Raw genomic sequence first — 27,235 nt, 5'->3', positions numbered from 1 at the left:
CTGGGAGAGGCTCAGATGAGCTGCTTCCCCCAACTCCCACTCACTCCCAGGGCACAGAGCGCTTTCCTCTTAAGTGGATTCTGAATTTGGGGCTTGGTCATGCCCCCCAGGCCCGGGAAGAACTCGGGGGTTGCAAGGACAGACCCCAACTTAGTGTCAGGAGAGCTACGGGCCCCGAGTAGTGTCTTAGACCTGGGGTGGTGAGGGTTTAATGTGTGGCACCTGAGCCAGGCTGCTTGGGTTCAAGACCCTGGTCTGCTCTGCCATCTGTGGGCCTGGGGCTAGGGTCTCCGCCCCAGAGTTCTGGTTCCTTTGAATGTGGGATTGGATTAGTGCTGCCCTCTGGGAAGGGCTGGCGTGACCATGGCTGGCTGGCCCTGGTTTGTAAAGCACATGGGACGTGCTGTGGGAGCATTAGCTGCTACTGTTGTTACTGGTGGTGAGGAAGGGGACTCTGGAGCCAGGTGGGCCGGGCTTAGGGCCTGCTGCTTCCTGGCTGGGTGGTACCGGGCAGTTTACCTAGCCTCAGTCTCTTCACCTGTAAAATGGACCGGTAGTCCAGCCTGGGAACACTGCTGGGTTACTTGACATGGCCAGTGGGAGGTAATGGCAGCGGAGGAGTCACCCCAGGCCACAGAACAAGGGGGTGGGCGCACAGCGCTGGGAGCAGAGGGAGGGGGCAGCTGCCCCCAGCCTGACCTCGCCCGCCTTGTGTTTTTCCTTTTTTATGGCATATTTTTGTTTTTACAACACTTACACAAACACATTCTTGTTATGAAACTGCAGTCACTTTGTGATACAAAGTGAAAAGCGAGAGCTCCCCTTCCTTCCTCTTCCCCTCCCGTCATCGCCTCCCTAGAGGTGAGTCCGGTCCCTCCTGGTTTGCTGAGCGTTGACCTGCATCTGTGCTCACCTGTCTGTCTGGCCCGCAGGGAGGAGGTGCAGGAGAACTGCGTGCGGTGGCGGAAGCGGTTCACCTTCGTGTGTAAGATGAGCGCCAACCCGGCCACTGGCCTGCTGGACCCCTGCATCTTCCGGGTGTCGGTACGCAAGGTGAGGCTGGGCTTTGGGCCGGGGCTGGGGGTGTGGGCCACTGCTCTGGTGGCTGTAGGCCCATCCCCTGGCTTGTCCCCCTCAGAGATAATGGGTCGCTCTGCTTCTTTTCTTGTCCTCCTCCACTGGCGGTCACTTTTGGGAGGATTGGGGAACTGGGGAGACATATGAGGTCCCTTGGATTTCCTACTCACCCTGCTGCTTATGTCTGTCTCCCTGTGCAGGAGCTGAAAGGTGGGAAGACTTATTCCAAGGTGAGTGGAACTGTGTGAAGGGCTGGTGGGATGGGATGGGGGGACAGGCATGAAAGAAGCTCCCAGAAGAACCTCCAGCCCCATTTCTGCCCAAACAGGAGACACTCCGCCCTACAGGAGATGTATTGTTTTTTGGAAATGTCCTCTATTGACCGTCTTTACACTTCACAGACACACAGCATGTTTGCTGGCGTCCATAGAGTGCAAAGGCTAGTTTATGTCCCCTTCCTCTCCAGGCCCCTCCCCCATCCCAGCACTGGGATTCCTTAGGACTGTTCCAGGCCTTTTAAGAAAAAAATGTTATGAAATATATCATACACACAGAGCAGTGAGTAAAGTGTTCGATATAGTTTAGAGAACTGTAAAATGAGCACCTTACATGAGTCCTGTGTATGTGCAGGCAGTGTGGCTTTTAACTACACAAAAGGGACCTGTTTTAACTACACTAAGTGGATTCTGCAGCCTGCTGCTTTTCTCGCCAATATGTCACGGGCATGTTTTCATGTCATCACAAATTCCCTTTTGCTTTAAGAGCAGCGGTGTCCCTTTGTGTGGCTGGGGGACGGGTGACTCAGCCAGTCTCCGTGTTGCATGTGTGTAGTTGCTAGGCTCTCACTGCGCCCACAGAGAGCTCAGCCCCCACATTACAACCTTTTCCACTGGGAAAGGCAGGAGAAGACGGGTTACCTCTGGTCTTGAATAAGCTTGCTCTGCCCTTAAAGCCCCTTCCCTATGGGGACTCACAGCCCACCCTCTGGGGCTCCCCAGGGAGGTAGCATGTTGTGGGGGGAGGGGGGAGACTCAGTCAGGTCGGAGGGGAAATGCCTTTGCCTCACCTCACCCTGTGCACAGGGCGTGTTCCTTCCCACCAACCAGAGTTCAGGAAGCTCTGGGCTCTGGGCTGTGCGCTCTGCCCTGGCTGCTCGCTCATGTGCCTCTCCAGGGGCAGAGGGCAGGGTGGCCAGAACCGGCCTGTGGAAGGCATCAGAGTGGAAATTTCTCCTCCTGTTGATTCACGTGGGTGAGGACAGCTGGCCAGCCAGGAAAGAAACTACCAGCAAACAGCTGGAGCATCCTACGTCCACCCGGCAAATGTTTGTCATGTGCTAGCACGCGTCAGACCGGCCAGGCCCTTCCCTTCCTGTTCTCCCATCAGCCGTCCACACTGGCTCAGCACCTGGGCACAGAGGAGGAAACTGAGGCCCAGAGAGGTGGCAAGACGTGAGGCTGGCCAGGCCTCGTTCAGGCTGGTCGTGCTGGTTAAGCCTCCTGGGGCCCTGCCCATGTCACTTCCTCTCTGAACCCGCTTCCTTGTCTGTAAGGTGGGGGTCACGGAGGTGATGGCGGGACTGGAATTTGATTTTAGTCCTTGATTCTGGCACCCGTGCCCCAACGTCTGCAGGAGAGACTTGCACGCAGCAGGTGCTCAGTAAACACCCGCGTTGGTTTGGTTGTCCCCTAAGTTCTAATCCCAGCATCCCCTCACCTGAGCCTCTGTTGCCCCTCCAGGTCTGTCAGAATTGGCTTCCATCTAAAAGGCCTGAACTCACAGACCCTGTTCTCGTACTTTCTCCACTTCCTTCCCCATCCCTGCTCCTCTCTCTGTATCTGAGGACCCTCACTCCAGCCTCCAGGAGGGGCTCCTGCGCACCCTGCAGAGGGCCCCCACCCCCATCCCAACGCCAAGTTCCCACGGGATTTCCCTCCCCCTGCCCACTGTCCTGGCAGCTCCCACAGCGCAGCCTTGTTTCCCAGGGAACAATGTGTCTGTGTCACAGACAACAATGTCCTTTCATCTCAGGCGCTGCCCCGGTGCACTCTGGGACACAGCACAAAGGGCGCTTTGTGTGGCTCAGGGATGTGAGCTCCTGGCTCTGCCCCGGCCCCCAGCCCGGCCTCTGTCCTTGGATGCAGGTTATGCACCAGGCAGTCTGGGCTGTGGTGTGTCCCAGGGGCTTTGCCTGCCTCTCCCCCTTCGCCAAGTTAACCCTTGTGCTGCCAGCCCGGCACCCACACTCCCTGCAGCCACCCACAGTCTCCTCTCCTCTCTCCCTCCCAGCTGGGCTTTGCCGACTTGAACCTGGCTGAGTTTGCAGGCTCAGGCTCCACCGTGCGCTGCTGCCTGCTGGAGGGGTATGACACGAAGAACACCCGCCAGGACAACTCTATCCTCAAGGTACTGGCCCCACCGCCTCTTCTGTCCCCTCTCACCCTGGGACCGGGCAGCCCTGCTCCTCACCAGATTCCCTGGAGGGTTGTTAAAATACAGGTTCTTCCCCTGGACAGCAGTGAGGGAGACTGGGAGGATGTGGGTCCTGGGTCAGGAAACCACCATCCAAGGCCTGGGTCGGCCACGGCCTCAGTGTCCCCATCCATAGTCGGGGGCTAGACCCCAACAGTCTCTCTAAGGGTTCGGTGAGACCAGCCTTGCTGAGTGCTGCCACCTCTTGTCTTGTGATGCCTGACAACAGCCCGTGGGGTTCGGGGTGTATTATTAGTCCCCGTTTTGCACAGGAAGCAGTTGAGGCACAGGTGAGATCACTAGCCCGGGGTCACGGCAGAGCTGGGACTGAGACCAGTCCGGTCCTCCCATTGCCCCACATGACATGAGGCAGCCTGAGGTGAAGCATCGTGACCGGAAGGACCTGCCGCCCCTCCACCTGGCAGGCTGAGGGCGGCTGCTCCAGAGACCCACGTGCAAGTTTCCGGTGGCGGGGCAGCTCCCTCCCCCCGAGCAGCTGCCTCCTTGGCCTCTGGGGACAGAGCTATCTGGGCATCTGCCACCTGCACACCTCTCTTCCTTGTCTCCACGCCTTCCACCTGGCTGAGAAAACAGCCTTGCCCTAACTGCACCTCTGCCGGCCGACCCAGTGGGAGCATGTGGTGCCAGGGCAGAGCTGGGCCAGCAGTGGTGGGCAGAGGCTCTGGGGTCTCCCAGACCCTGTGCAGAGGGACTCGGAGGCACCGAGAAAGTATAGGCTAATTGTGGTGGGAGCTGGGAGCTTTCAGCCTCGCCCCAGTGGGCCCATGCATCTCAGGCCAGATCAAGGGCACCTGAGGGGCAGGTGGCCTTGGCTTCAAGGCCTCAGTCTGTCTCCAGGGTCTTGAGCAGTCGCATCCTCCGAGCCTGGGTCTCTTCCCTCCGCTACAACCTGGCACCGTCACCTCCTTTGTAGGCTGCTATCGTGGCCAAAAAAATAATCCATAAATTTTTTTAAAAAGCTCCTCAACCCAGTCGTCTTCTTCTTTTTGTTGGTGGTGGCTGGGATCTGAGCCTCTTTCCCACCTGTCGTTCCATCTCAGCCCAGATTTGGGAACCCAAACATTGCCTCGTTTGGGCCATTGCCAAAATCTTTGCCCAAGTGGATGTTAAATTCTTAAGTTTCTAACAGGTTTTTGCTTTATTTCACTCAAGAAACTTTCACTAAGCCCCTGCCCTCCGTGTTGGACTATGAACCCCCTTCTCACTGGCCCGGCTTCTCCAGCCTCCTTCCTTCCCGCTCCCACTCGGAGCCCTGGGCACTGAGGGTGGAGAGTGACTGTGCGGTCCTACCGTGACGGCTCCCAGTCTGGCTGTAGTTTTAAGTAGTGGTAGCTGGCTTTTGCTGCTCAGTCGCTCCCAGCCAGGTGCTAAGCCAAGTGACCCTCATCTCCCTGCATCCTCTCCTCTATCCCATGAAGCAGATGTCAGGCTCAGTTCTGCCTTCTGCATAGCTTCCCCAGGGCCAGCAGGGGGCAGAGACGGGATCAGACTCTCAGCCCTGTCTGAAGCCGGAGCAGGGAGGCCCAGGAGTCCAGGCGCCTGGGCTGAGTGAGTGGACGTGGTATGGCTGACTTCTCCTTGTCTCACAGGTCACCATCGGGATGTTCCTGCGCTCTGGAGACCCCTGCTTCAAGACGTGAGTGAGGGTGCAGGGTGGGGGGTGGGGGCTCAGCTGGCCCCAGGACTGGGGCACACAGTCATACCCCTCTCTGCCCTCCCAAGGCCGCCGTCCACTGCCAAGTCCATCTCCATCCCAGGCCAGGATTCCTCCCTGCAGCTGACGTGTAAGGGAGGCGGGACCAGCAGCAGCTGCAGCAGCACCACCAACTCCCTGACAGGGTCCAGGCCCCCCAAGATCCGGCCCACCATTCTCGGCTCAGGTACCGGTCCTTCCTGCCGCCTTACCCTGCGCCTCCCTTTACCTCCGAGGTGTCCATGCTTCCATTAGGCAGACATTGTGCAAGCCCCTCCCGTGTGCCAGCACCGTGCAGTGCCCTGGACAGAGACTGACGTGGTGTCCCTGACCCCGTGGCCCGCCCCATCTAGCAGGAGAGACGGGCGTCAATCAGACAATAACTAAGTCAAGGGCATGTCTACCTACAGAGAAAGAGCTGTGAGAGAGACACGGAAGGCATCTCTCTGGGGCCAGGGAAGTCTCCCTGAAGTGATGGCATTTGTGCTGAATCCGGGGCGTGGGGCACAGTGTTCCTGGCAGAGGGACGTGTGCTGTGAGCTTTTGTTCTCCCCTACCTGCTGCGTAACCTTGACTGGCCATGTTGCCTCTTGGGCCTCAGTGTCCTCCTGTAAAATGGGATCAGCAGTAGTAACCACATCTTGGGTTGCTTGGGGGATGAACTGAGCGAATGTGTGGCCTTGCCTGAACAGAGTATGTACTCTGTGGATGTCTACTCAGTTATCATTATTACTGATGTTATAAAATTTCAGACGAGCCTGCATTCCCAGAGGAGAGGCTTGGCGATTAGGAGAGGGAGTGCCAGCAGGAGAGGAGGCTCTGGCAAGGCGGCACGTGGTGGCCCTAGTTTGTGTCGCAAGAGCAATTAGGGCATGGTGCCCGGGTGGCTCAGCAGATGTTTGCTGGTTTCTGCCCTCGGGGGCTGGCAGCAGGGAGGGACCCCTGATCTCAACGGTCAACTCCCTCCACTCCCACTTTTCCTGGAGACCCAGCCAGTGAGCCCAGAGTGGAGAGCTGGGGTGCTTGCTGGCTCAGCCTGGGCTTGCACTTGGGAATGCAGGCTTCCTAGCATTATTACTTTCTCCAGCTTCTGGGTATGTGTCCCCAGAGCAGAGATCTGGGGAGCAGGCCACCCCAGCACAGATAAGGCTTTTGTGCAGAGTAGCAGAGATGCCTCTCCCAGGCAGCGTGGGGTATGAGCCCCAAATGCCTCTGTGGCTGGCTTTCTCTGCCCCTGACCCCCTCTGCAGAGACCCTGTTGGGGGCTTAAAAAGCCGCTTGACTTTGGGTGGGGACACAGGCCTGGGGTCCAGCTGGTGGCCTGGCTGTGCTCATCTCCAAAGAGGGGCTGGGCAAGCCCTTGCTTCCTGTGTTTACCGCAGGAGGCCTGGTGGGTGGTACCCACGGCCCTGGGTGGATCCCCCTAGCTCCCCTGCACCTCCTGCGGGGGAGTGCTGGGATGTTCGTTTCGAAGTTGGGCCTCTGGGTGACTTGGGACGGGGCTGTCAGCCAGCTCCCCCCCCCCCTGGTTTGCGTTATTTTAGCCGCATTGACCGGAGGCCCTTTGAAGCCTTATCTGCCGTGCTTCCGCCCACGCCTCCTGATGGTCTCACAGTAAGGCCACTGCCGCAGAGAAGCCCTCCCTGATCTCAGGCGGGCTCAGACCCACACTGCTCTGCACCACTCACTGAAATTGTGGGTCATGTTTGTTAAATATTCTTCCTCCCCAGGGGCCTGTGACAGACACCCTGTCTCCTGTTCACAGCACCCAGCAGAGCACCCTGCATGGAGGCGGACCCTGACAGATATTTGTAGAATGAATGACCCTGGGTTCAGATGGTGAACGGTGGCTTGGAGCAAATTGCTGCTCCTACTGACGTCAGTTTACACAGTGTCCCTCCACCCCACACCCCGGCAGACGCAGTGAGGGGATGGGCACCGCTGGTAACCCCTGCCCGCTCCCTGCCTTCCAGGGCTTCCAGAGGAGACAGACCAGAACCTGTCCAGCCCCGAGGAGGTGTTCCACTCTGGCCACTCCCGCAACTCCAGCTACGCCAGCCAGCAGTCCAAGATCTCTGGTGGGTGCCCGCCTGGCCCATGCCCCTGGCCTTCCATATTGCCCGGCTCCCTGGTAATGCACGCCCCTCCCACCCAGGCTACAGCACGGAGCACTCGCGCTCCTCCAGCCTCTCCGACCTGACGCACCGTCGCAACACGTCCACCAGCAGCAGTGCCTCTGGTGGCCTCAGCATGACGGTGGAGGGCCCTGAGGGTGGCGAGCGTGAGCACCGGCCCCCCGAGAAACCACCCCGACCTCCCCGGCCCGCACATCTGTCAGACCGCTCGTTCCGGTGAGTCTCACTGCTCAGCAGTTTGGAGAACAGACCCCGCCCGGTGGCTCCTTGAACCTTTGCTTCTTTGCCTGTAACACGGGACACTAGGGTCCCTGCCTCAGGGTTGGATGCTGATGACTCAACCAGTCGATGTTCATGAGTTAGCCCTGACCTAACTGGCGCGTGCATGCTCGTCAGCGGTGCTGTGTATGACTTAGCGTAGCTTAGGTCCCTGCTAGGCCTCTCAGAGCCGCTGCGTCCTCCTCTGTAAGACCAGGTAACGCGGCACCTGCACAGCAGGGCTGCATGCGGTTACGTGAATACCATGTGAACAAGCTTCATCCTGAGCGATGTAGGTGGCCGCTGCTGTCATCGCTGTGCCCGTTACTCCCCTGACTGTGTGGCTCTGCCCGCCCTGCTCCAGGCGGAAGAAGGACTCGGTGGAGAGCCACCCGACCTGGGTGGATGACACGCGGATCGATGCAGATGACATCGTGGAGAAGATCATGCAGAGCCAGGACTTCACCGACGGCAGCAACACTGAGGGTGAGCGGCCCACGCCGGGCGGGCTGGGGGGCCAGTGCCGCCTGCTCCAGGGGCTCCCGCCCTGCTCAGCCTCTGTCTCTCCTGTGTTCCCGCAGACAGCAACCTCCGGCTGTTTGTGAGCCGCGATGGCTCCACCACGCTGAGCGGCATCCAGCTGGCCAACAGGTAGGGATGAAGGCTCGGGTGGCCATGGGAGCGTGGTGCTGACCTGGCTTGGAATGCCTGCTCTTGCACCACAGTGTGGCCTGGGGCCAGCACCTCTCTCTGAGCCTCAGTTTCTCCATCTCTCGAATGGTGTGGACCTGGGACAATGCTCCGGGGTTGGCACTGAGGGTGTCAGAGGCAGCCTGGAAAGTGCCTCGCACAGAGCTGGGCACAGGGCGGCAGCTTAATAGTCTTTATTTTGGACCCTGCTTTCCCTTCCTCCTGGGTCTGGGAACCCCTCAACAGTGATGATGTATTGGACAGGTGTTTATTGAACACCAGGCACTGAGTGAGGTGCTGGGTATAGTCACAGATGGGGGGTGGTAGGATCAAATGTTGCCTTGAACTCTAGTTTATAGAAGGCCAGTGCCCTTTTAACCATTTATTTATAGTGCGCCTGACTCACTGAACGAACGAGTGGGTGGAGGAGATTCCCACGTGCAGGGTTGTACTGCAGGCTCTTCCCCCTGTTCCTGCGGGCAGGGTGGGAAAGTGCCCATTTAACATCCAGAGCCAGAGCTGGAGGAGAACTTGGCTGGGCTGCCCAGGGCCCCAGACCTGCCCCCTGGTGCTGCTCTGCTGACCCCTGCTGCCACGGCTCAAAATTGCACCTGCCATCTCCCCCTGGCCTCCTGGATGAACTGATCTCTCTCTTCCCACAGGGTCTCCTCTGGGGTCTACGAGCCAGTCGTGATTGAAAGCCATTGAGGAGCCGGTGTCCAGGCTGGGGAAGGGCCCTGCCTTTGCGGGTGTCCAGATCCGTGTCATTCCACGAGGGTCCTTCCCCTTTGGATCACCATCCACTCTGCATCTCATCTGTGCCTCCTCCATTTACTCCGGCCCACTCCTGCCCCAGTGCATCATTCCATTGTCCTCCCATCCCTGCTGGGACCTTCCTGGCCTAGGGCCTGGGCACCACTGTGAATATTCTTCTCTGAACCACTAGAGGGCAGGCCCATGAAGTAGGTGGGCAAGGCCAAGATGGCCAGGACGCCCTGCTGGAGCCCCATCTGGCCCCTCGATGAGGACATGCAGCTGCTCCTGCACACGCGGAGCTGCTTGTGGCCGAGGGGCCTCTTGCCCTGTGTCCCCACTCACTCTAGGAGCACCAGCTCAACCATGCCCTGGCAGGGCTCTGTTCCATTGCCCCCTTGCCCTCGGGGGCCAGTTCACCCCCAGAATCCTGCCACTGTGGCCCTCTGACTGCTTAGTGCTTCAGCTATCCCTTCCTTGTGCCCTGGGGGACCCGCTGGCGGCCTCCTCCTGGGAGCCAAGACCTCAGACCCCTCCCACACTCCAGTTTGAGACTCCCTCCCCCAACGAGTGTCCTCCTGCTGCCTGGGCAGCCTGCACTTTGCACATGCTTGTGTCCAGCACAGCCCCACCGGCCCTCGCCTGCCCTCCCTCTGATCCCTTCCCAAGGATTCCTGGGCACTGCCTGCTGTGCAGCCAGCGGCCCAGCCCTAGCAGCCCGGCTGGAACGTGGCGCCACCTATCCTCCCTCCAGTTCGCTGCCACTCAGGCCTGAGAGCCATGCTGAGAAAGGTCTGAGCCTCGAAGATGGTTCCCCTCTGCCCAGGGCTGGGCCCTGAGCAGCTGGTTTCTTGTAGAAAGCCAGGAAGGTGCCTCCCCAGCCCTTGGAGGTCTGGGGCTTGGCTGGGCTGGGCAAGCACCACCCCTTCTCTCTCCCCTCAGGATCAGCTGGCCCAGCTGAGGCCACTGCTGGAGGGGCAGATGGGCTGGGACTGGACCAGCTGGAGCTGGCTTCCTGGCCCCCAAAGCCTGAGCCCTCTGAAAGCTCCCCCTCTCTGGGCAAGGGGTCCTTTATGGGGGTCTCTGGTGGGGAGCAGTCTGGCCCTGCCCCTGCCCCTCACTGAGCCTCTGCTCTGAGCACTTTCCTCCCTGTCCTCGTTACTTGCTTGAAGGTGGTGCTGGCTGCCAGCCAGGCCCGGACAGATCCCCTGCCGCTCTTAATTTCACCCATTTTTGTATAAACCCAGCAGGCTGGTGTTTACCCTACACTTCTTTTTTTCTCTTTTCGCCCTTCCTTTTTTTGGGTTCGAAGTTAGGTATTTTTCCTCCTCCAGGTGAGGGGAGGTGGTTCTGTTCTCTGCCCCGCCCACTGGCTGGTCCCAGCAGTGCTGGTGATCTGGACGGGGGCGGGTTACTGCTGCTCCCTCTGGTAGGGGTGGGAGTGAGGGTGTCCTCCCCAGGCTGGGAGGGTCCTTGTCCTTCTGCCCCAGCTGGCAAGAGTTGGAGTCTTGGTCTTGGAACGTCCCAGCATTGGGCCAGAACATTTCTAGGATTTTGTTGTTTTTAATCACCTAACCCTTTCAGAAAATGAATGTTAGACGGTGCCTGCCGAGGCAGGATGGAGCGTTTGCTCTGGCTGGAGAAGGCTCTGGTCAGCTCTGTGGGTCCCTTCCTGTCCCGTCGACACCCGGCACTTTAAAAGGGGATTGGCTGCACTGTCTCCACATGTAGTGACCCCCAGAAGATGGGGTACCGCCCTTCCCCCCTGTGTCTGCAGGACCTCAGCCCAGTGGGAAGGTGTATTTGGTGTCTGATTCAGTTCTGGGGCTTTTGGGCATAAAACAGCTGGCTTCGGTGCTGGTGGGGAGACTCCCCAAACTAGGAACCCCAGCCTCACTCCAGATGAGGTCTGAACTTGACAGTCACCCCAGGAGACAGAGCCTGCCACATCCTCCCATGCCGGGCCTTGGGCCAGGGAAATTGGACTGCGAATTTGGCTATAACCAAATTAATGTTGGCTGGAGCTGGAGGCCTAGAGCCCTGGCCCCATCCCCACGTGGGAGCCCTCCGGTCCCCTCAAGCTCAGTGACTTCCCACTAGGCGCCCACAGCTCCTAGACTTAAAATTCTATAGAGAGAGAGAGTGAGAGAGAGAGAGGAATATATTAGAGATATTTTTGGAAAGGAATTGGTCTATGCAATGTCAGTTTGGAATCTTGGAAGACAGTTTAACGTTTTTACTGGGAGATTTAAAGAAAATAAAAATCTACAATATTTTTAGGTTATTATTTTTGGTCACCCCACAAACTGACCACATGGCATGATCTGCCAGGATGGAGAATGTCCACGTTCTTCTCTTGAGGGAGATGGGGGGGGGGGGTGTCTTTTTTTTTTTTTAATTCCCCTCTTTTCTAACAGAATGTTGCCACCACCACACCCTGATTCAGTGGGCTGTGTTTGTATCTCTGTCCCAGCTTCTACTGTAGAACATAACATTGTAAAGGGAAATCAGCCTAGTGTCAGTGTCTTGGTTTGGGGGGATAATTAAATGTTGCAGTTTTGTTTATGGCATATTGGTTCTTATTTATTTGTTTTGTCCACTTGACTTTGGGGTCAAAGACAGCATCAGATGGAAGCCAAGTGTGATGCTTTGGGGGATGGAGAAGAAGTGGCCAGGCTTCCCCAAGTCCTGGCTGAAGTCACGATTATTACCACCTTTATTACACCAGAGTGCAGGGGAGGGAACTGAAGCCCACACGTGTGGTTTCTTGCCAGTCTCAGGTCTAGTAAGTGGCACTCTGACCTCAGAGCCCAGTTCTAACCACTGCTCTACGGGCCTCCCGGCACTCGGCTGTCCTCTAGCAAGTGTGCCCGAAGACAAAAAGCTATCCGTTTCTCAGCTGCAAATGAGGTTGTGGATCAAATGAGAAAGTTGGGTGTACGGCATGACCTATGGGAGGTCCCAAGCATGTCCCCACCCTGTCTAAATTTCCAGGCCTGGGCCCCTCGCTTCCTGCCCCGGTTTAAAGTTACAGAGGAGTCTGCACAAGCCTTGAGAAAGACAAGGCATCCTGGACCTTTAATGAGCTCAGAAGTGGCAGGAAACCTCACTGGCTTTGGACAGGCCAGGAGGAACCGGACTACCAGGCCTCATCCCTGCCACTGCACTATCCCCACCCCTTCTCAGGGCTGATGCCCAGGCGTAGCCCCTGTAAGCTGATTCTCAGTCCCCTTCCTCCATTCAGTGCACACCGGGGGAAGGAAACGCTGGCGCTCAGCTGAGCCCAAAGTCTGTCCTGAGACAGAGAGGGAAGAATTGGGCTCTCGGCCAAAAAGGGTCGCTCCTTTGGAACACAGTTTGCTAAGTGAAAAATGAGATTGCTCCTGCCAGCTTTGGGGGGGCAGTCCCCGTAGTCAGAGATGGGCTCGGACAACCTAAAGAGACAGCTGCTGCTAGAAGGAACATGCCCGGTTCAGGCCATGTCTCTAGGTGCCTCACCCCCACCTCCCCGATGCTGTATTCCAAGGTCCAAACAGCCACAGAATCTTAAAGCCGGTTGGCTGATTCAAAGCTGCTTTGTGCGAAGCCCTTTTCTAGGCACTGGGGATACAGTAGTGACCACAGACTACCCTCAGGGAGCCCAGAGTCAGGGGGGCCAGATCAAGTTAATCGGATAATAAAAATGTGGTGACAGCCCTAGCCGGTTTGGCTCAGTGGGTAGAGTGTCGCCTGCGGACTGAAGGGTCCCCGGTTCGATTTCTGTCAAGGGCACATGCCTAAGTTGCGGGCTCGATCCCCAGTAGGGGGCGTACAGGAGGCAGCCGATCAATGATTCTCTCTCATTGATGTTTCTATCCCTCTCCCTTACTCTCTAAAATCAATAAAAAATATATTTTAAAAAATTTTTAAATGCGGTGACAAGAGTCATCATGGAGACGCATGGGGCTGTGGAGCACAGAGGAGGGAACGAGCCCTGTCCACCTGATGAGTGCGGAGCAGCTAGCCCCCGAGGTGTGGGAAGGCGGAGTTCCAGACCCCAGAACTGGAGGACGCCGCAAAGATCAAGGATGAGGCCCCACCTCCCCCTGCACTCGAGGAAAGGGCCTCCAAGCCTGGGCGGGGGGCTGCAGACGCTGCCGAAGATCTGTCTGGGCTGCTGCTTGGCGGTCACGACACCCAGGAGAGGCGGGCGGTGAGGAGAGGGAGGGTCACCCTGCCTCATCCCTGCAGCGAAGGGAGGATAGGGAAGCCAGGGGGCCTTGATGGGGGTTTCTGGCCGGGAGCAGTCTGGCCCGGCCCCTGCCCCTCACTAAGCCTCTACTCCGAGCACTTCCTCCCGACAGCCAATCGAAACCCTCCCCATCCTCCCGACAGCCAATCGAAACCCTCCCCATCCTCCCGACAGCCAATCGAAACCCTCCCCATCCTCCCGACAGCCAATCGAAGCCCCATCCGCGGGCTCGGGCCAGCCCTTCCTCCTCTGGGGAGTGACCGTTCTCTGTATCCTCCCTTCCACAGACTAGTTAGGGTCCCGGGACCAGGAAGTAGGGCCCTAGGTTCCGGTGTTGGCTTCGCCTCCGACTCGAACTGTGATCTCCTGCAAGACCTCGCCCCTCTCTGAGTCTCATTTTCCCCACCTGAAAAGTGAGACTTCTGCGCGCCCCCCCCTTCCATCCCGCTCAGGCCTTGGGACTTTGGGATCTTTAGAAATGGACTTTTCTTCTGGGGCGGGTTCGACAGGGCTGAGGCCACGAGTACCGGTCAGTCTGGATTCTCAATTCGGTCCCTACCTAGGAAGATTCAAGAACAACTTGTCCCACCACGCTCTTGAGAAACTACATTTCCTGACATGCAAAGGGAAGAGGCGGCGCCTGCCTTTCTTGGACATTGTGGGCCTGGGCCGGCGTAAGGACTACGATTCCCGGCATGCCATGCGGCCGAAGGCCAGAAGGGCCCGGATCCGGAACCGGATGTGGCTCGGTGCTCCGGCGTGGAGCGCGGGGCAATGGTGAGCCTGCGGTGGGATGTCGGGGTTGGGGATCCCAGGTCTGTGATGGAGACGGGGCTTGGGCCATCGAAAGCCGGATTGCTCTCCCGCCGGCCCATTGTACGGATGAAAACGCCGAGGCCCGGCACTCTGTGCCAGCGTAACAGGCTGCGACGCCCCCTCCGTTAGTACACCGAAGTGGAGTCGCTTCGTCAATTGAGCCCTTCCTTTTCTCCAGGCCACGGGGACGGACCAGGTGGTGGGACTCGGCCTCGTCGCCGTTAGCCTCATCATCTTCATCTACTACACCGCCTGGGTGATCCTCTTGGTATGTGTACTTACCGCCCCCTCTCGCCTCCATTCATGGATCTTGCAGCTATTGTGTGTCAGGAACGCCGCGAGGTGCCTTACCCGAATAGCTCATGAAATCTCCAGAGTAGCCCTACAAGGAAGGTGCTAGTGCCGTCCCCGTCTTACAGATGAGGAAGCTGAGGCCAGGGCCATGTCCTTAACTGCTACACCGATCCTGATCACTGATCCTGATTGGCTCTGCCTTTGATGGGAGGGCTAGTCCTGGTTATCCTGCTGGCGCCTGGGCATGATGGGTCCCCATGGATTTTGTGAGGGCCTTAGGATTTGGGGGGGGGGGGGTGTTACTGCTTAAGAAGGGCAGTGCGTTTGGAAGGCAAAGTCTTGCAGAACTTGGTATCCTTTGGAGAAAAATGTTAGTAAAGAAGAGCTTGGAGCCCAGGTTGGGAATCACTCCAGGCTTCCTCATGTACCCTTTTCCCCCGTTAGGCTGTGAGGGCCTGAGAGCAAGCCCTTTATCCTGTTCCCTGCCAGGTCCCCACCACTAACTTAGGGCAAGTGCCCAGTAAACAACTATTAAATAAATGAAGGAAGGAAACGACCCAAGGCACCCAAATGGCCATCGTCTTAAAGAAAAGCAAATGCTGTCCCAGTGGTTAGAGTGCGGTCAGCCCTTGAGATGGGGGAGGTGGATGGTTGGGCTTGGGGGTGCTGGGCAAGGCGGGGAATGCTCACCAGAGCTCTGCCCTGGATGCCAGCCATTCATCGACAGCCAGCATGTCATCCACAAGTATTTCCTGCCCCGAGCCTATGCTGTTGCCATCCCACTAGCTGCTGGCCTCCTGCTGCTCCTGTTTGTGGGTAAGTCATCATTCCTGTGAACAGGGCATTTGGGGGGTGGGATGGTGGGGGGGTCATGATCCTCTCCCACCCCTGACCTTGCTGGACATCTACTTAAGGCTCCTCGCCTTCACTTCACCCTGGGGGTTTTCCCGTCCATCCCTCAGGGCTACAATCACTCTTCCAGATGCCTGGGGCTCACTGGACTCTACTGGGATGTCTCCCCTTTTCCTCCTCCCTCCACTGCCACCATCATTGCACTGCTCACACCTTAATCACCTCTCACCCCCTTGTCACCCTGGCGCGTGATTCCTGCACCTCTCTTGTCTCCCCTGGTTTAGAGTTTGGGCGTGCTAGGACTGTGTCTTCATTATTACTGTGTCCTCAGCTTCTACATAGGCCATGGCACTAAGCTGGTGCTCAAGAAAGTGGTTTAGATGGGTCAACAATCACATGACTGGATGATGGAGTGGGTGGGTGAGTGGAAGCTGGATGTTGAGTGGGTAGGTGGACAGGTGGTCGCTGGTGAGAGGGAGAGTTGGGCGGATCTTGTATCCTGTAGAATCTGAAACACTAAACGCAGCCAATGGCTGGTGGTAAGCACTCAGGGATGTTTGTTGAATGAATGTGGGCGGATGTGTGGTTTGATGGATGACTAGGGAGATGACCAGGTGGCCTGGAGGGTGGTTGGGGAGGTTCTTGACCCCATGTATGGGTCACTCTGCCACGCCGTGCCCTGGATCTTACCTGGCCTTTCTGATCTGTATATTCCAGGGCTGTTCATCACCTATGTGATGCTGAAGAACCAGAAGGTGACCAAAAAGGCTCAGTGAGGGCCCGGCAAGGGTGCAGCGGCCTCCCTATGGTGCATACCAAGGGCGGGCCACACAGGACCTGTGCAGGCACTGCAGCCCCTCAGCATGGCTGCCGTGCAGACACCCTGGGGATGGAGCTGTTCAGGACTCCCCCTGACTGACCAGAACCCCCACTTCTCTTCTGCTCACTCTTCCAGAGCCAGGAGGAAGTACCTGGAACTCCCTCTCTCCCCATTCTGCCTCAGGGCCTGAGAGATACTGGTCCTCCCTACCTCACTTTCAGACCCCCTGTCACTTTTTCTTCTGGGTTCCACCCTCTTGCCTCAGTTTCCCTCCTGTCACAGGCTCATGTTGGAATTGGCACGTTTTAAGGCATCACGTGGCCTCTCCCGCCACATGTCCTTTTTCTCCGCGAAGGCAGCTTTCTCGGGTCTGACACAGCCAGGGGCTCCCCAGGACTTCTTGACCTGGAAAGCTTAGGGGGAGGACCAACAGGCCTTGGGACCACTGGGCACACGGGGTCCCCAGATCTCATAGGGTCCCAGCCCCTCAGCCCTAGCACTGGCCCACTGGGGAGAACGGAACAATAAACATTGATGGTGTGTTTTGCTCTGTGCCATCCCTGACCAGGGGAGCTGGGCCCTGGGGGCTGGAGAGGGGCTGGGAGCTGGTCACTGCATCGGTCTCAGGTCAGGAGACCCTGGTTTGTGCAATGAGTACCTCAGTGCCTCCTGGATCACCCCTGTGCTGGACACACGGTAAAGCTGGAACTGGGACAGGTGTTCCAACCCCTGCAGCTCGCAGCTGGGGAGCCGTGGAGGCATGGCCACCTGCCAGACCCCACAGCAGCCTTCAGCACACCTCCCCTGTGTCAGCCCAGCCAGCACGCACTAGTATTTTAGGGACCCTCAGCCCAGTCCCCTAAAAGCCCAAACCTATTGTCCATCTCTCGTACCAGCAGCCCAACTTAGTGTAGCGCTGAGCCAGGGTAGAGCTGGTTCCCCTGTGTTCAGGTTGATTAATCTGACACAGGCTCTGCCCTAGCTCCCCAGCAATCCCTCTGGACAGCCAGGTCTCCCAGTCACAGTGCCTAACGTAAGCCTCCATCCATCACACCCTGAATGTTCACTCTTCCTCCAGTTAGTGGTGGTGTCGTTTTCAGAACAAAGGCCAGCTGTAGGCTCACCTGTCCTGCCCTCTCCATGTCTCCCAGACCAGGAAGAGCTGCTCACCTGGCCCCTATGTACTGCACATGCACCAGCCACCCACCTAATGTAACCATCAAATGTAGTGGCACCTCAAATTCATCCTGTCATCGGAATTCTCAGACACCCAACCCCAATCTGGCTCTCCCCGCGCCCCCCCCCCCCCATGCCCTGCTCCCTCTCATGACTGTCATCCTGTGTTCCTGACCCCAGCCAGAAGCCTTGGCTTTCCTCCCTGCCTCCATCCACAAGACCCCAAATCCTGTCAATTCTAACACACACCCAGCCACCTTCTGGGTGCAAAGCCACCACTGCCCTAAATCACGGAGGGCTTCCTTGTCCTCTCTACCCCCCCCCCCCCCCAGATTGACTGAATGACAATCAGTGACCTTTTTGAGACACCTGAGCAGCCCTGGGCAGTATGGCTCATTTGGGCATCATTCCATGCACCAGAAAGTCGCCAGTTCGATTCCCAGTCAGGGCACATGCCCAGGTTGTGGGCTCAATCCCTGGTGAGGGGTATGCAGGAAGCAATTGATGTTACCCTCTCACATTGATGTTTCTCTCCCTCTCTCTCAAGATAAAAACTATTCTTAGAAAAAACAACACTAAAAATATTTGAGCATCTTTCTCACTCAATGCTTCTCCGAGCCCCCACCCCTCTCCCTACATGGCCAACAAGAACCTGCATTGCTTGCTCACTCACTCCACCCACTGCCATGCTGGCCTTTTGTTTCCTGGGACTCACCGAGGCCCTTTGCACATCCTACTCACATTGGTTCAACCTAAACTTATCAAACACCATGCCTGGCGCTGGTACCCACTTCTAGGAGGAGATTTAGTAAACAAACGAACAAGACAATCTCTGACAGAAAATAAACAAGGTCATGTGATCAAGAATGAGGAGGGGGCCCAGCCGGTGTTGCTCATTGGTTGAGGGTCACTGTTCAACTCCTGGTCAGGGCACACACCGGGTTGTGGGCTCGATTCCCAGTAGGGGGCACACATGAGGCGGCCAGACAATTATTCTGGTCATTGATGTTTCTGTCTCTCCCTCTCCCTACCTCTCTGAAATCAAATATATATATATATATATATATACATATATATATATATATATACATATAATCTCGACCAAGGTGCAGGAAGGAATACGGAAATGGAAGTCTGAGGAAAAGGATTTCAAGCAGAGGGAACAGCCCCGAGGTGTGGAAGTTTTTGGTGGCCAAGGAAGAGCGGGAATCCCTGTGGCTGTGCAGTGGGTGGAGGGAGAATATATTGGGGTGGGGCTGGAGAGTGGGCAGAAGGGCCTGGGACCACGGGGAGGGGTGATGGCTTTAAGCAAGGGAGTGACATCACCCAATTTTATGCTTTCAAACATCTCGCTGGCAGCTGTGTTCCTCTCATTCACCACTAAACCCCGGGCCTAGCACGGCTCCTGGCCCATAATGTGTGACAAAACACATGCGTTGGATAAAGGCATGCCCCAGGCTCCGTGGGTGACCCCGAGTGCTGGTAGGCATTCTCTCTCTAGGTTGATGGGAATTTCACGCCCGAGTGGGTAGGGGGACTGTATCTAGCTCACCCCCCTCCCCAAGCGGCGCCCGAGTCCTCCACCCCTGGGGAGAAGGGGGGTGTCCTCCCTCCCGGGGACCTGACACCGCGTCGCGGCCCCAACCGCCCTGCACCGCTGGCCGAAGGATGCTGCAGCTCCGGGGGCGGGACCAGCAGGCGACTGCCGGAGACTCCAGCTCCGATTGGGTGCCGCCGTGAACGGCAACGCGCGATTGGTCGATCCAGAAGCAGGGGCGGGGCCTGGCTCCTGCAGCCGGGTGGCGGGGCAGCTGGGGATGCGGCCAGAGCCCGGGAAGCTGCTGCGGGGGCCATGGCCGCCCCGAGCCCGGGGCCCCACGAGGTAGGTGCGGACCCGAGAGAGGAGAGGAGAGGGTTAGTGAGTACGAGCCGGGCCTCCCCTCTCCCGGCGGGGTGGACACACCCCCATCCAAGCTCAGGAGGGGTCCACTGGGCGGCGACCAGGACACGCCCCACGTGGGAACCGCAGGTATGAAGGGAAAGTCTGGCAGGGCTCCCCCGAGAACTTGTTCAGTTTTTTCGCAGGGAAAATGGAGACGATAGTAAAAGCTTCTCCTTCGTAGGGCTGTTAGGAGGTCAAGCTCTCAGCCGGGGCTGGTCACATGGTGGGTGCCCACTACGGACGGGTCAGCGGCTGATCTCAGCTTCGTGCTGATCTTCCGGGCTGGCCTGGAGGGGCTCAGCATCGATGAGTGGAGTACTTGGTGCTTGGCTGAATCCCGTGGCATCACGGCTCCTATCAAGGGTCCCTGTGCACAGAGCTCAAACCCAACAGTAACCGCAGCTAATATCTGCCGCGATGTTATAGTTCTCGTTCTGCAGATGAGAAACCAGGCCCGAAGGTTAGGTGACTTACCTGAGGCCACACAACTGGTGAGAGGATGTCTGGGGCCCGGTCTGGCTGCAGAACTGCCTGCTCTGACCTACGGCTAATGATAACCATCACTCTGTGTTGGATGCTGACTGCACGTCAGGGGCTGCGCGGCCCCGCATAGCACCTAGTGGGCTGGGTACCAGCATTAGCCGTGTTTTACAACCGAGGAAAGTGAGGCAGAGCGAGCTAAGAGGAGGGCTCAAAGTAGTGGAGGTGGCACTCATACCCATGTCTTTCCCCTCTGCGATGCTGCCACATGCTCAATGCTTCTTGTGCCTTCTGCCACCAGGTCCTGGCCCCCTCTCCAGAGGCGGGAGGCAAAGCCGTCACCTCGCGTTCTGGCCGCCGGGGCCTGCTCTGGCGTCTACGAGACAAGCAGCTGCGCCTCGGCCTGTTTGAGATCAGCCCGGGACATGAGCTGCACCGGCTGACGTGTATGATGCAGGCAGGGCTCTGGGCTGCCACACAGGTCTCCATGGACCACCCGCCCAGGGTGAGTGGCCAATCTGCTCTATGCACCGATGGCAAGACCGGACCGCGGCCCTGTTTTGCTACTGAAGAGTTGGGGATCGGAAAGGCTATAGGGGAGGAAATCAGGGGTTTGGTGCAGGGAGGGAGGGACAGTCTAGGCTTGGGGCTGAGGCCAGGAAGCCAGAAAGTGCAGGATGTGTTGGGGATGTGAGGAACACCCTGACCCGGGTAGTAGCTGTGTAACTCTAGGTGGGCCTCTCCTCTCTTTGGGCATCAGGTCCCCATCTGTGTAATGTATAATGACTTTGGGGGAGGGGGTTGTATGCCTTAGTCTCTGAGGCCCCCACCTCTGCCAGGGTGTATGGTTGAAAAGGGACCTCACTCCACCTCACCAGCATGGCCCGTCCTCCCCAGAGCTCAGGCTGGGGCCAGGCTGGCTCAGCAGAAAGCGTTGCCCAACTGCAAGCTCAGCAGCTGGACAGGCCCAGTGAGCATGTGTGTTGTTTGTGTGTGTGCGCACAGTGTGACACATCCCATAGGCACAGGGACCTAGAGGTCCAGGGGGAGTATAGGAGCCAGAGGGCATCTTCTAAATCTCATCCTCTGCTGAAAATCACAATCTGACCTCAGTACCTGCTGAAAATCTCCCACGGCTCCCCAATACTCATCATGGCCTCGGGATCGACTGTCCAGCCTCATTCACCCTCCATCCCTCCCTTACTCAGTTAAGCCGCCCGGGCCCTCCTTCCCTTCCTGGTGACCACCAGCGCAGTTCCCACTGCTAGGAGCACCCTCCTCCTCCTCCTCTCCACTGCCCGTCAGATTTCAGCTTGCAGGTCACCTCTCCCAGGGAGCCCTCTCTGATCCTGCCCCTCCCAGGCTGAGTCAGGCAGGCCCCTGGCCTTCAAGGCCATCACCTTTTATTCGGATGACATGCAGCTGCACTCAGCCAGGGTGTGTGTCTGGGCGAAGGTGCCAGGTGTTGGGGACCCAGCTGTGGAGGAGTCATACCCGGGACCTGCCTCAGTCACTCTCTCATCCTCCTGCAGCCTGAGAGGGTCTGCAGCCCCCACCTGCACAACTCAGGGGGGGGGGGGGCGGCTGGGACTTGCTCTGAGCCTTCTGCCCCTCCCTGCAGGGTCTGCCCACTGAGGACGACTTCTCCGAGGTCCTGACCCAGGTCCACAAGGTAGGAAGCCTCAGGCTGTGCAGGGAGGGGCGGATGCCATCTTAGTTCCCTCTCCTCAGTTCCCCCATGTATGGAGCCTCACGGCCTTCCAGAGGGTGTGGCTCCCTTGACCGTCCCGCACCAGGGCCAACTGCACACACCGGGACCCCGGTGGGCACTCTGGGGCTGCTCTTCCTCTCCTGCAGGGCTTCGAGCTGGGCACCCTGGCTGGCCCTGCCTTCGCCTGGCTGCGCCACTCCCTAGGCCTGGCCGAGGAGGACTATCAGGCCGCCCTGGGGCCCGGGGGCCCCTACCTGCAGTTCCTCAGCACCTCCAAGAGCAGCGCCAGCTTCTTCCTGTCGTGAGCGGGCAGCAGGGGTGGGGCAGGGTGGGAGTGGTGTCCCAGGGTGGAGGGTGGCATTTGGGGAGAGATGGAGGGTGAGGGCCTGGCCCTGGGGAGACAGAGCCACACACGGACAGGAGGGTCAGGGAGCCTGTGGGACCCTCCAGCCTGGCCTAGAGTGACCTCTCCCTGCCCCCGCACCAGCCACGACCAGCGCTTCTTCCTGAAGACCCAGCGGCGCAGGGAGGTGCAGGCGCTGCTCGCCCGCCTGCCCCGCTACCTGCAGCACCTGCAGCGGCACCCGCACTCGCTCCTGGCGCGGTTGCTGGGTAGGACGGGCCAGGGACCTGGCACTGGGGGGGGAGAAGGGGGGAGGCGAGGAGGGAAGGGGTTCAGGGAGTGGGGATGTTCCAGGGGTGTGGGGTACCGGAGCCTAGCCAGGTGGTTGGGCCTGGACTAGAGGCGGATCCGACTGCCCGCAGAGTTTGGTGCAAGGCGGTAGGGACAGGGAGTGGGCAGGTGGGGCGGCGGGCGGGACCCAAAGGGTGGGATTGGGGTTGGGATTGGACAGTCCTGAGCAGGGCATGTGGGCGAGGCCAAGCCAGACCCGGCATCTCTGGGGCTGAGTCTAGAGGTGGATGGAGTCCGCACCACCATCCAAGCTGAGGAAGGGGTCTGGGGGCGCAGCTGGAGGGACGGGCTCGGGATACGACGGCACTGAGGAGGCGTGGCCTGGAGCTGGGACCAGGGCCCCAGGGACCCCGGACGGCAGAGTTTGGGGCCCCTCACCTGGCGCCCTGTCCCCTTCCAGGAGTGCACAGCCTGCGGGTGGCCCGGGGCAAGAAGGTGGGTGAGGCCGAGGCAGGGGCCGGGCCGGAGGGGTGGCTGTGGGGGAGATCCTGTTCTTCCTCACTCCCTACCCCGTCCCCAGAAATACTTCATCATCATGCAGAGCGTCTTCTACCCCGCCGGCCGCATCGCCGAGAGGTGAGTTGGCCTCGCAGGCCTGGGTCCCGTCCTGCTGGGAATGTGCCACCGGAGGCACCCACACTCCCCAGGTAGATGGTGACGCCGAGGCCCAGGGAGAGAGGATGGGGTTGTGCTGCGGATCTGGACAGTCACCAGTGGAAGCTCCTGTCTTGTTATGACCTGGGAGAGTCCCCGTGTGTCCCAAGTCTGTGGAAAGCTGAATTCTATTGTGTCCCCCAAATCCTTGCCTCCAGGTATGACATCAAGGGCTGCGAGGTGAGCCGCTGGGTGGAGCCGGCCCCTGAGGGCAGCCCCCTGGTCTTGGTGCTGAAGGACCTCAACTTTCAGGGCAAGACCATTGACCTGGGTGAGCCATGGAGCCCTCACTGCCTGCTCGTCCTCCGTTCGGGGTGAAGTTGGAGGGTGTCCTTGGCACAGCCCCCTGTCCACGTTGTTAAGAACCCAGATTCGGGTTCAAATCCCGGCTCCACAATTTAGCAGCTAATTGGCCAAGGCAGATTACAGAGGAGTGTCCTCATCGGTGACATGGGGCAGTAATGACACCTACCCTTTGGGGCAGGTGGGTGTGGAGCCTCAGCACTGCCTGGCACACGCCGGGCACTCAGGCGGTGCTGATGCTCCCTCAGGGCCCCAGCGGAGCTGGCTCCTCCGGCAGATGGAGCTGGACACCGCCTTCCTCCGGGACCTCAACCTGCTGGACTACAGCCTCCTGATGGCCTCCCAGCACCTGCAGGAGGACGAGAGGGGCCCAGGCAGCAGCCTCATCTTCCGCACAGCCAGGTGGGCCCCCACAGGGACACCGGCAAGAGTGAGGTGATGGGAGATGGAGAAACAGACAGGCAGTGGGTGAGGTGGGGGACAGAATAGGCAAAGACTTGAAGACTGGGAAGTGCAGTGTGTGTGTGTGTGTGTGTGTGTGTGTGTGGAGGGTGGCGGGTGGAGAAGCCAGGCTGGCAGGTGTGATGGGCACAGGTGGACCACAGCAGGAGAAAGAACAGGTGAGGGTCAGTTGGACAAGGGCTTCAGTCTGGATTCGAAGACTTCGCCCAGTTTTCAGATTTCAGACCAATTTAATCGCCTCAGAGAGAGCGCTTAGCTCTTCACCCAGTCATTCCACTTCTAGGGGCCGAGGTCATCACCATTGGCACCACCATCATGTTGACCTTCCTTTGTAATAGTAACTGTCACTCCTTGCATGCTGACCATGGCCTCATTAAAGTGGGCTTATTGCCATTTTAGAGATGTGAAAACGGAGGCTCAGAGGAGGGAAGTGACGTAGAACGACTTCTGAGGGTTCATATTAGTAATTGGCTATTTTTTTAATTCTTTATTGTTGGAAGTATTACATATGCCCTCTTTTCCCGCCATTGACATCTCCCAGCCCGCCCCCACCCCCTAGCACAGGCCTTCACCATCCTATTGTCTGTGTCCATTGATTATGCTTATATGCGGTACTGGGCTGTGTAATTGGATTTCAATCCAAGACTCACTTCTGCGGTTGAACAGAATTATGTAGGGTTAAGACAGGCACTTTAAGGTAATAAGTTCATTGATCTGGTGGGTGGAAAAGAGGAGTGAGAAAGGACACCCACTCGTCAGCTTCTCATCCCCACCCCTTACCTTCGATGGGTGAGCTTGAGCAGAATCCAGGATAAGGGCTCCCCAGGCCCTTTGGCTGGGCTGGGCACATCTTGACAAGAGTGTGCAATTCCTGCCAGACCCCCCACCCCCCCGCCCCAAAGTCTGCCCATCCAAGCTAGATCAGCTTCTCCCTTGCCCTCTACCTCCAGCTGGTACTTAAATCCCAGCTGTATTCAACCAGTAAGTCCGAGTTTGCATATAATGGTTGTTATATTGAAACATTCTGTGCTGGCTGGTAAATAGCCATTGTCCCAGCCCCAGCCCGCCCAGTTCCCAGCTCCTCATTCAAAATACCTGCCCCCACACGGGCGTGCCGGAGGCAGATGATCAGTGATTCTCTCTCACCATTGATGTTTCCATCTCTCCCTCTCCCTTCCTTTCTTAAATCAATAAAAATATATTTTTAAAAAATACTCCTCCCCCCCCCCCCCCCCCATCTCCATCTCTCCATCATCCCTATTACCTTGGCACCGCAGAAGATAGCGGCGCCCCGACTGGGCTTCTAGACCGCTGAGTTCTGATTGGTCGATGCCTGGGCGGGACTTGCCTCTCATTGGCTTATTTCCCAAGTGGCTACTGATTGGCTAGTGCAACTCTAGCCCATTAACTACATTTTACTCAGTTGATCGGACCTCACGGGCCTGGCGCTCAGAGGTGTGAAAATGAGCAAGGGAAGCGCAGGGTTAGGGCAGAGCGCCACCCACGGGCAGCCTGGCCACGCTTACAGCGTCAGTTGGCTGGAGCCCCTGAAGGAGGTGGTGGCCTCCCCCCTCTGTCGGCCCCTAGGTCTGTGCAAGGGGTACAGAGCCTGGATGAGCCGGGAGCGCAGAACCTTCGGCTGCTGCCTGATGGCCCCAACGCCCTTCACATCTTGGACGGCCCGGAGCAACGCTATTTCCTGGGCCTTGTGGACCTCGCCACCGTCTACGGGCTCCGCAAGCGACTGGAGTACCTGTGGAAGGCGCTGCGCTACCCCAACCGGGCCTTCTCCACCGTCAGCCCGGCTCTCTACGCCCGTCGCCTCTGCCAGTGGGTGGAGGCGCACACCGAGTGACTGGCGCGGGGCCGCGCTCTCCCCATCTGGACAATGGGCACAGGCCCGGAATGCATGTGCCAGCTTGGTCGGTCGGGCTCCCCCAGCCTGCTGTTCCTCCAGCGGGCCTCCAGAGGGCAGCCTTCTCCAACTAATATGACAACCTTATTTAATGGCGATGCTGTGCCTGGCTGGTATTTTGCCAGGGACTCGCCATATTAGCTCATTTTATCCTCAAAAAAAAAAAAAAAAAAAAAAAAAAGCTATTATTCTCTTTTCACAGACCATGAGATGGAGGCTCATGGGGTGAAGGGACTGAGCAAGATCACTCAGCAGTAAATGCTGGAACCAGGACTCGACTGTGCCTTTTGGACTCAGGAGCCTGTATTCTTACCAGCTCCCACAGCCCTGTCCTCATGCTCTCAGAAAGAGGGGAGGCTGAAGGCTCCAGCCCAGGCCCTTTGTCATACAGATGGGGAAACCGAGGCCCAGAGATTTTAAGGGGCGTATGCACGGGTAAGTGGCAAGGCTAGCCCCAGAACTCCAGGCCTCCCTATCCCTTGCCCCTGGCTCAAGGAGGGCCCTTTAAGGATGTAGGTAGGAGAAGGTGGGGTATTGAGGGGCCTGCAGCTCTGGGGAGCACTATGCTGATCTTGAGTAAGTTCTGCCCTCCTCTGATAGTCACTTTCCTCATCTGAGAAATGGGGGTAGGGGTGGTGGGCAGACCAAGGGCCCTTGCCAAACAGACATCACCAGGAGCAGAGAAGCAAAGTGCCTGCATAGCCCCTGACCATTCCTTCTCCCTCCTCCAGGAGACTCCAGCCGGCCTCTGACCTCAGTCCAAGCCGACCATGCCCAAGCCGGCCTTTCCTCTAGTGCTGCTCTGGGGCCTGTGACCAGGGCAAGGTGTTAACCTTCTCTGTGCCTCAGTGGTCTAATCTGTAAGATGGAAGGATGAAAATGGACCTCATTCACGCATTAAATATTTATTGAGCATCTGCTATGTGACAGGCTGGGCTTTGGGGACCTGGGAGGGGAGCACAGATTTCACCTTCACAGAACTCACAGCCTGGGGTGGGGGTGGGAGGTGGGGACAGAAGTGGCCTGGTGTAACAAAGCCTTGTGAAGGACCATGGGGCCATGGGGCTCAGGAAGGGGCCCCCACCTCAGTAGTGGATGGGTGGGGTTGTTTCTAACCTCTAAACTGAGATGAGAAGAGTCAGCTGTCAGGCGCTGGGAGGGTCCCAGGCTAAGGGCACAGCAAAGGGCTGGGGTGAGAGAGTGCCTGACATCCTATGTAATAAAAGGGTAATATGCAAATTGACCAGGAATGATGCGGAACGACCGGTCACTATGATGCGCACTGAACACCGGGGGACAGATGCTCAATGCAGGAGCTACCCCCTGATGGTCGGTGTGCTCCCACCGATCAGCCAGAAGCCAGGATGTCCGACTGGGATATCCACGGGGAGTGGGCCTAAGCCATCAGTCAGACATCCCCCGAGCGCACCCAGGCTGCCAGAGGGATGTCTGACTGCCAGCTTAGGCCTGATCCCCTGAGGAGCAGGCCTAAGCTGGCAGGTAGACATCCTCCAAGGCAGTGGCTCTCAACCTTCTGGCCCTTTAAATACAGTTGCTCATGTTGTGACCCAACCATAAAATTATTTTCATTGCTACTTCCTAACTGTAATGTTGCTACTGTTATGAATCATAATGTAAATATCTGATATGCAGGATGGTCTTAAGCGACCCCTGTGAAAGGGTCGTTCAATCGCCAAAGGGGTCGTTTCCCACAGGTTGAGAACCGCTGCTCCAAGGGGTCCTGGACTATGAGGGGCGCAGGCTGGGCTGAGGGACACCCCGACCC

The 27,235-nt window shown here is 58.0% G+C and overlaps 3 protein-coding genes across 3 annotated transcripts in view; all 3 read left to right on the top strand.

Annotated features, from left to right (window-relative positions):
- EEIG1 (estrogen-induced osteoclastogenesis regulator 1) overlaps nucleotides 1–11,669 on the top strand; it is a 34,998-nt gene extending 23,329 nt beyond the window's left edge. Inside the window, exons 2-11 of the mRNA XM_059658142.1 lie at nucleotides 933–1,053; nucleotides 1,278–1,307; nucleotides 3,367–3,483; nucleotides 5,160–5,206; nucleotides 5,293–5,450; nucleotides 7,237–7,341; nucleotides 7,419–7,614; nucleotides 8,021–8,142; nucleotides 8,238–8,307; nucleotides 9,009–11,669. Coding sequence (XP_059514125.1) covers nucleotides 933–1,053; nucleotides 1,278–1,307; nucleotides 3,367–3,483; nucleotides 5,160–5,206; nucleotides 5,293–5,450; nucleotides 7,237–7,341; nucleotides 7,419–7,614; nucleotides 8,021–8,142; nucleotides 8,238–8,307; nucleotides 9,009–9,054 — 1,012 coding nt within the window. The 3' untranslated portion in view covers nucleotides 9,055–11,669. The remainder of the gene's footprint in view (nucleotides 1–932; nucleotides 1,054–1,277; nucleotides 1,308–3,366; nucleotides 3,484–5,159; nucleotides 5,207–5,292; nucleotides 5,451–7,236; nucleotides 7,342–7,418; nucleotides 7,615–8,020; nucleotides 8,143–8,237; nucleotides 8,308–9,008) is intronic.
- Nucleotides 11,670–13,954: 2,285 nt separating this feature from the next.
- Nucleotides 13,955–16,656, top strand: DPM2 (dolichyl-phosphate mannosyltransferase subunit 2, regulatory). The gene is made up of 4 exons (XM_059658143.1): nucleotides 13,955–14,107; nucleotides 14,325–14,414; nucleotides 15,154–15,256; nucleotides 16,010–16,656. The coding sequence occupies exons 1-4, from the start codon at nucleotides 14,105–14,107 to the stop codon at nucleotides 16,066–16,068; spliced, it is 255 nt and encodes an 84-aa protein (XP_059514126.1). The 5' UTR covers nucleotides 13,955–14,104; the 3' UTR covers nucleotides 16,069–16,656.
- A 2,216-nt stretch (nucleotides 16,657–18,872) lies between these two features.
- On the top strand, nucleotides 18,873–27,066 carry PIP5KL1 (phosphatidylinositol-4-phosphate 5-kinase like 1). Its single transcript, XM_059658141.1, has 11 exons — nucleotides 18,873–19,170; nucleotides 20,012–20,215; nucleotides 21,332–21,382; nucleotides 21,568–21,722; nucleotides 21,909–22,033; nucleotides 22,516–22,550; nucleotides 22,636–22,691; nucleotides 22,928–23,040; nucleotides 23,321–23,474; nucleotides 25,122–25,884; nucleotides 26,181–27,066. The coding sequence occupies exons 1-10, from the start codon at nucleotides 19,141–19,143 to the stop codon at nucleotides 25,387–25,389; spliced, it is 1,191 nt and encodes a 396-aa protein (XP_059514124.1). The 5' UTR covers nucleotides 18,873–19,140; the 3' UTR covers nucleotides 25,390–25,884; nucleotides 26,181–27,066.
- The last annotated feature ends 169 nt before the right edge of the window (nucleotides 27,067–27,235 follow it).

The sequence above is a fragment of the Myotis daubentonii genome, chromosome 11 (genome assembly GCF_963259705.1).
Source record: "Myotis daubentonii chromosome 11, mMyoDau2.1, whole genome shotgun sequence".
NCBI lineage: Eukaryota > Metazoa > Chordata > Mammalia > Chiroptera > Vespertilionidae > Myotis > Myotis daubentonii.
The sequence above is the reverse complement of the archived record's forward strand: the minus strand, read 5'-3'. Positions and strand labels throughout refer to the sequence as shown.

Coding starts and splice junctions, on each gene's coding strand:
- PIP5KL1 (XM_059658141.1), top strand. CDS start 19,141: ATGGCCGCCCCGAGCCCGGGGCCCCACGAG. Junction 22,034..22,515: donor GCTCCTGGCGCGGTTGCTGG/GTAGGACGGGCC, acceptor GTCCCCTTCCAG/GAGTGCACAGCCTGCGGGTG. Junction 23,475..25,121: donor CTCATCTTCCGCACAGCCAG/GTGGGCCCCCAC, acceptor GTCGGCCCCTAG/GTCTGTGCAAGGGGTACAGA.
- DPM2 (XM_059658143.1), top strand. Junction 14,415..15,153: donor CCGCCTGGGTGATCCTCTTG/GTATGTGTACTT, acceptor CCTGGATGCCAG/CCATTCATCGACAGCCAGCA. Junction 15,257..16,009: donor CCTGCTGCTCCTGTTTGTGG/GTAAGTCATCAT, acceptor TGTATATTCCAG/GGCTGTTCATCACCTATGTG.